Below are 7,969 nucleotides of genomic sequence, written 5' to 3'. Positions count from 1 at the left end.
ACTTTGGGTATTCAACCTTGTCCATAAGATGTTTCTGAATGTGGTTTCTTAGAAATGTCTTTTGTAATACGTGGGCCATCAACTACAGAAGCAAAGTCTTGGTTGAGCAGCTTAACCTATTTTCTTCCACCTACAGCAGTAAGTTGCTTCCTCCAGTGTTTCTGGTTTAGCAAAGTGGTTTGTGTCTGAGGTTTGCATTTGTGATTGTTACTTGCTCTGTTTTCTATTAGAGGATTGAATATTAGTGTGTGACACTATTAATGGGGCGATGCAAACAACTGTTTACTCACCCAGGTCCGGAACTGATGACAGACTAAGGTTAGGATACTGCCAATGTCCAACTTGGTGGGCCAATGAGTTTTATTGGAGTCAATCACAGAAATATGGGTGAGGAGTTACTCACAAGAGCTGAAAGAACTCAAAGACATCTGTATTAAGAAAAGCCCACTGCAGCATGGGTGACAGCTCACAAAAGTTGGAAACCTAGAGGACAGTGTATGCATACAGACAGTTGGACAAGTTGAAGAGAGTCTTTTGTAGGCAACTCTATTGGTTTGAGTCTCTGCTAGGCAGCTCAGCTATTCTGAGTGTCTTTCAGCAGTATTTACTGTTTAGCATATACTTGGATGGGAGGAGTCTAGTGAATCTGGTCAGTTTCAGGGAATTCCTAAAGCCTTTACTTCTTGAGCCTTAACCAATCTTCCTTTAGAACTTCCTAAGTCTTAAAAAGCTTCCTTCCACAATAGAATGTTTTATCTCAGAAGAATTTGCTACACAACAAATACCAACATTGTCCCTTTGCAAGTGTAGACATTCTTAGCTGTTTGCAAACAGTCCACTAGAATGTACTAAAACATTTTACTTTTCTTATTTTCCAAGTGTAACTGCACGGTTATTATTACCATGTGTTAGTGAGGAAGAGGAGAAGAAAAGTAACTGAGTATTGCACTCCATAAGGCATATTGCTAGACACTCCTTTAGGATTTTAGGATGCTGTCCACTAGGGTTTTTGTGAAGTATCACTTTTCACCATTTAAAAATATTTTCTAGAAGACAAACAATATTCACTTCTACATGTGGTAGATGTCTAGACACAGAAAAGTGGCTATAATTACTTCCAGATTTTCCTCTTCCTTGAATGAACTATCAGTACATTGTGTTGGCCAGTTTTATATCAACTTGACACAAGCTATAGCCATTTAAAAAGAGGGACAAAAATCAGGAGAAGAAGGAGAGAGAACACGAGCAAGGAACTCAGGACCGCGAGGGGTGCACCCACACACTGAGACAATGGGATGTTCTATTAGGAACTCACCAAGGCCAGCTGGCCTGGATCTGAAAAAGCCTGGGATAAAACCGGACTCGCTGAACATAGGGGACAATGAGGACTACTGAGAACTCAAGAACAATGGCAATGGGTTCTTTGATCCTACTGCACGTATTGGCTTTGTGGGAGCCTAGGCAATTTGCATGCTCACCTTACTAGACCTGGATGGAGGTGGGTGGTCCTTGGACTTCCCACAGGGCAGGGAACCCTGATTGCTCTTTGGGCTGAGGAGGGAGGGGGACTTGATTGGGGGAGGGAGAGGGAAATGGGAGGCAGCGGTGGGGAAGAGACAGAAATCTTTAAGAAATAAATAAATAAAAAAAAGAGGGACAAAACTACCTCCTAAGCTCAACATAGAGCCAAGACTGTAGCACATTTTCTTGGTTAACAAATGATGTGAGAGGGCCAAACTCACCTGGGCAGGTGGTCCAGGATGGTCGAAGAAAGGCTGAACAGCCACGAAGAGCAAGGCAACAAGGAGCACTTCTCATGGCCTCTGCAACAGTTCCTGCCTTCAGGTTTCTGCTTGAGTTCCTGATTTCCATGATTGATGAACTGACTATGAGCTGTAAGATGAAATAAACCTTTTTTCCCAAGTTGCTTTTAGTTATGATATTATCAACATATTGAATATATATCTACACTCTATCATGAGTATATATCAGCACTTATGCACAGCAGGGAACTGGGAATTGAGAATTTGGTGCTCTTACCTTTTGGGATACATTTTGTCTTTCTTAGCCATAGAGGAATTAGCATCAGAATTTATCCTGAGCCAACAGTAGAAAAACTAAACCAGGAAAATGTTGTCACTGTGTCAGAGAGAAGACTTAGATCATTATGGAGACTAAATAATATAAAATATAATAGACACGATGTTAATATTTTTGAAGAAATGAAAGGACAAACACTTTAAGAAAAGATCAAAAATAAAAGAAAGCACCACATCCACACAGACAACAAAACACTCTGTATGTAAAACAAAAATGAAACAAAACAGAGACAGTTTAATCACAAAATACATACTCTGGAAAGATAAGATAAACAGTAGATTAGACATCAACGAAGAGGGAGCAAAAGAACTGGAAGATAGATCATAGACATTAGCCTGGTGAAGAAAGGTGGTGGTAGCCAAAAATGAAAAAAAGAAATCCTACATGTTCAGAAAAGAATGAGGAAGTCCAACAAATGCCTAAGAGGAATGACAAAAACAGTCAATTATGCAGAGACTAGAGGACATACAATGTTATGAACCATGATGACCAACTTAAATTCCATATAAAATACAAAGGTAGATAGAGTAGAATATGGGACATCCATAGATCCATCATCTGGCCTCAACAGTTACATCCAGTCTATCTCATTTCTTTTATGATGCTCTCAACACTCCACTCCACAAATTTGTTTTTCAGAAACAAATTTTGTGTATTAAATTACTTCATCTGTAATTCAGAATGAGTCTCTTCAAGATGAAAGGTCAATAAAACACAGCAGGAGGCAGCATTGTTAAACTAAAATTTCCTTCCATCACTTCAAGAAATGTCATATCATATTTTACTCATGACATTTTAAATTTACTAAGCATTCTGCAACATATTGAGCTAGTTTCCCAAGATCTGCTGAACTTGCTGAAGTTGTACCTAGGAGACCCTTTCTCTCTGAAGGCCCCTTTCCCCTACAAGTATTTTAGTGTGAGTTCACCATTCCTACTCTCAAGAGACTCTTATATGCTGAACTTCCTGATCTGTTCAGTTTTTGATCTATTTCCATTTTAATGTTATTCCATGTCTTAGTCTCTTGTGTTCTAGGCACCTAGTGATGGTTGTTTTCACAGATTTCACAGATGATTACAGCTTAGTCCATGTTAATTGTGTTTATACAAATCACATCTCAAAAATTAATTAGATCATTGCAGTTGTAACACTGTCTACCAAAATAAATATAATAAATGAAGCCCCTGGGATTTGATCAGCACAATCATAAATGAAAATGAAAACACATGCAATTTTCTCAGTCTCATTAACTTTTCTCCCACTGGATTTTCAATAAGATGCTAGCAGAAAGGAGCATGTCTGGGGTGATATTTATGGTCTTACATTTCAAATGGTCCCTAGTCCTGCATAAAAAAACCCTGCAGTACAAAGATGATTCCTAAAGCTTTTTCTTGTAATGCATAGCTAGCAGGTAACATTCAATCTTTGTTATTGATGTGTCCTAGGAATTATTGTCCCAGGAACAAAAATTGCAGTCACTTTTAATCTGTCACAAATAAATCTACAATCTACAATATCCACTGAGCATCAGAGTAATCAATCCTACTTTATTGACAGTATTATTACTTCAGATACTTTAAAGCTTGGGGACTTAAACTAAATAAGAAACATAAATTCAAATTCAACCTTACATCAGGATAAATAAGCATAAAAATTTTTAGGAGAGGGAGTACATGTAGAGTTTTTGTTACTTTCTGTTTGGGTTTGGTTTTGACCCAGAGATGAGATTGAGACAGAAAACTTTCCTTCTCATCCTTGGCTGGTAAGAGGATATTTTCATTGAGGTTGAAAGGGGGGATATTCTTGCATTTTTAGTAGCTATGGAGTGAGGGCAGGCATGGGAGCCTCCGCTCTCCATGCCCGACTGTCTCATGCTCTTGTTTCCAGTGCCTGTACAGTTAAAGCATAGTTCCTTAGTATGGAGTGGGGCTCATATCTCTAGATAGTGTGTTCCTGTTGTAGCTAGTTTAATGCTGGTGATCAACACCCAGTGAGAATACTTTTTATTTTACTGAATCCAATTTTTGAATTCTGAATAAAAAATCAAATTGTTAAATGATTAGACAGTAGTTATGTATATTTATGGTGTACAACATGACATGATGTATATATCTATATGTGTATATATTTATCTATATAAAAATCATTGTAGAAAGGTTAAAGCTACTTACCATATCCATCAACTCACTGCTCTGTTATTTTTATATTGCATTTCAAAAACCTCAAATCTCTTCCTTAATAAGTTTGAAATATAATGTAGTATTAATTATGGTTACAATAGGTCAAACTCATTGCTAAAATATGTTATTACCATTTAATTTAAACTTTGTACCAGTCTGTTCACTCCCCTCTGTTCTCCATTCTTGTTGTCTACTGCCTTCACTGCCTGGTAATCACCATTCTACTCTTGTTTACGAAATGGACTTTTAGGTTTCAAAATATAAATGAGATTGTGCATTATTTGTTTTATCTACCTTTAATTTTCATAACACAGAGCCCTCCAGGACTTTCTATATTACTTCAGTGATGAGATTTCCTTCCTTTTAAGGCAGCATGCTTTCTGTGCAGGTATCTTACTAGTAATAAATATTCTAAGATGTGAGAAGTATTATCTTACTGTGAAATTAATTTGCATCTCTGTTGAATCTGTAAATGTTGAACATTTTTCACATTTTTAGTAAATAAATTAATAGTATAAGTATTAAAAATATTTTAGAATATTTCTTCTTGCCAGCATTGTTTAGATGAAATATTGCCTTCATTTTGTTTACTTGTTCATTGTCCTAATGAATTTTCCCTCAGTGATCTCTTGGTACTCCTACTTGCTTATTACTATGCTTGCTTTGACATGACTGACATATTATAAGTTTGATATTTTCTTAAAAAGCCATTGCCTAATCTAAAGATGATTATAAAATGTATTCTATTTATTGTTCATCCTATGTAGTTCTTAAGATACAAATAATGATCCCTAAATAGACCTATTTTTCATTATTTTCTAAGTATTAATCTCTACATGAAATGTCCATTTATAATAATCTGTAATTATATTACCCAGGTAGTGTTAGACTGTCCCAATAAATTAACAATGGGAACTTAGTGTTAGCTCACATAAAATAGCTCTGTCTTACTTCCAGTGCCTGTACCGTATATTTCCTGTTCTCAGGTTAGAAGCTCATATTGGTAAGAGGTGCCACCATACTGTAGATGTAACATGTGAAAAGCGGTACTGTGGAAAGGAAGAGAGAGTTGTCCATTAGTATACTGATTTAATTTTGAAGACTCATGCACATTCGCTTTCACAACAGATTGGCATGCACACAGTGGCACATAACTACAAGATGATGGGGAATAGTGGGCGGGCTCCAAGGGACGGAGAAATAGTGCTGAATTCGATACCATAAACACCAATGTGCATCCATCATTTCAACCACTTGAGGGCTTAGAACATCAGTCTTCTATGCATTCACTCAACTATTTGGAATCTCAGAACATCAGTGTTCTAGGCATTCATTCAGACTCCTGACTTGATCAAATGTCAGATCTGTGAGTGAGTCCTGTGTTCTGATCTGAGTCAGTGTGCAGTTTGTATCTGTAGCTTTAAGATAAGTGGTGATTACTATTCTGAAGTCAAGCATGATGTAACTTGGTTTGGGAACACTTGGGGGAGAAGAGAAGAAACATGAGAACAAACTGAGATCCATATTTATTTTTAATGGGCCAAATGTGTAGTGGAGTATATCAATCATAAAGTCATTTAGTGTATCTGATAGCCACTGATTTTATTTCAGTGGGAATCGTCTCAAAAAAGATGGAAACTGGAAACCACACAATGGTAACCGAGTTCATTATTTTGGGGCTAACCGAGGACCCCACCCTTTGTGCCATCTTCTTTGTATTGTTCCTGGGGATCTACCTCACCACTGTATTGGGCAATATCAGCATAATCATGTTGATCAGAAGAAGCCCTCAGCTTCATACCCCGATGTACCTCTTCCTCAGCCACCTGGCCTTTGTGGACATTGGGTACTCCAGCTCAGTCACCCCAGTCATGATTGTGAGTTTCCTGAGGGAGAGAACTACCATCCCGGTGGCTGGCTGCATAATCCAGCTTGGCTCTGATGTGGTCTTTGGGACTGCTGAGTGCTTCCTGCTGGCTGCCATGGCCTATGATCGCTATGTGGCCATCTGCCAACCCCTGCTCTACTCCACTTTCATGTCTCCCAGGATCTGCTTCATATTATTGGTCATTTCCTATGTGGGTGGGTGTGTGAATTCTTCATCATTTACCAGCTGTTTATTGAGCCTGACTTTCTGTGGACCAAATGAAGTCAACCATTTCTTCTGTGACCTCCCACCACTGGTGGAGCTTTCTTGTACCCATATTTACATCGCTGAAATGTCTCCGGCCATCTCAGCAGGCTCCATCATCGTCATCACCCTGTTCGTCATCATTGTTTCGTACCTCTACATCCTTCACTCCATCCTCAGGATGCGCTCTGCTGAGGGCAGGCACAAGGCCTTCTCCACCTGTACTTCCCACCTCACCGCAGTCACCTTGTTTTATGGGACAGTTACATTTGTTTATGTCATACCAGAGTCAAGCCATTCACCCAACCAAATTAAAGTAGTGTCTGTGTTTTACACAGTGGTGATCCCCATGCTGAATCCCTTGATCTACAGTCTGAGGAATAAGGAGGTAAAAGAGGCCATGAGGAAACTGATGGTGAGAACACACTCCTCATTTTGAACAATATTCAATGTGTATATATAAATATTTAAATGAGCTTTTTGGGGAACATTTGCAGTAGTTTTTGTTGTTTGCCTTTTTATATGAAAAAATCTCTTAATTGTACAGTAGCATTATGCTTATTAATGATAACTTACTTAATACCTTTTATGACTTTAGTAAAATTCATCATTTGCACTGAAATCTGGACACAAATGTATAAAGTTCATGGTTGTGATACCTGTGTGATGCAGTTTTATTCTCTCATTCTGTATTATTTTGGTAGTCCATGGTTATAGGTTACTTTCTCATCTATTTAGTATTGTATTTTTAAAAATGTTCATTATCATCTTGGGAAATGTTAAGTGTTCCTTTTCAATCCTATTGATGACATTGTTGATGGAACTTGACTCAGGAACTCTTGGCAACTCTTGCACAGGATCATCATGCTTCTGGAAATCTTGAAGTTTTGCAGTATATATATTTCAGTGAGATTAATCAAACTAATGTGTGAAACTTCTACTTCCTTACTAATGCTTTTCTTCATTTTCAAAAAGTTATTGTGGTTTCTGAAAGGCCTTACATCATTACTTTTAATGAAAATACTTTAATTCTATCAACTTTTTTTTTGTATTCTGAAACCCGACTCTGTTCCTTGTGTATTTGTGTTGTCACCGGAGTGCTCCCTGCTAACTTCTATGACCTACAATTGCTGGAGTGGCTGTCTGCTCACCTGTACTCTGCCCACATATCCTATAGGGCCTGTATCCCAATGTTTTTTTTAAATATAATTTTTATTGAAAAAAATTTTTTTCCGCCTCCTCCCCGCCTCCCATTTCCCTCCCCGTCTCCCTTTTCCCCCCTCCTACCTCTCCTCTCCCCCTCCCCCCCACTCCTCTCCCCCTCCCTCTCCAGTCTGAAGGGCAGTCAGGGTTCCCTGCCCTGTGGAAAGTCCAAAGTCCTCCCCGCTCCATCCTGGTCTAGGAAGGTGGGCATCCAAACTGGCTAGGCTCCCACAAAGCCAGAACATGAAGTAGGATCAAAACCCAGTGGCATTGTCCTTGGCTTCTCAGCAGCCCTCATTGTCCGCCATATTCAGAGAGTCCGGTTTTATCCCATGCTTTTTCAGTCGCAGTCCAC

The 7,969-nt window shown here is 38.6% G+C and overlaps 1 protein-coding gene across 1 annotated transcript; it reads left to right on the top strand.

The window, feature by feature from the left end:
• Positions 1-54: 54 nt before the first annotated feature.
• LOC126514392 (olfactory receptor 481-like) lies at positions 55-6,850 on the top strand. The gene is made up of 2 exons (XM_050163287.1): positions 55-63; positions 5,912-6,850. The coding sequence occupies exons 1-2, from the start codon at positions 55-57 to the stop codon at positions 6,848-6,850; spliced, it is 948 nt and encodes a 315-aa protein (XP_050019244.1).
• Positions 6,851-7,969: the final 1,119 nt, after the last annotated feature.

Source organism: Alexandromys fortis, unplaced genomic scaffold (assembly GCF_014885135.2).
Source record: "Alexandromys fortis isolate MF-2015 unplaced genomic scaffold, M_Fortis_MF-2015_v1.1 scaffold_129, whole genome shotgun sequence".
NCBI classification, from domain to species: Eukaryota; Metazoa; Chordata; class Mammalia; order Rodentia; family Cricetidae; genus Alexandromys; species Alexandromys fortis.
This window is presented reverse-complemented; position numbering and strand designations above follow the sequence as displayed.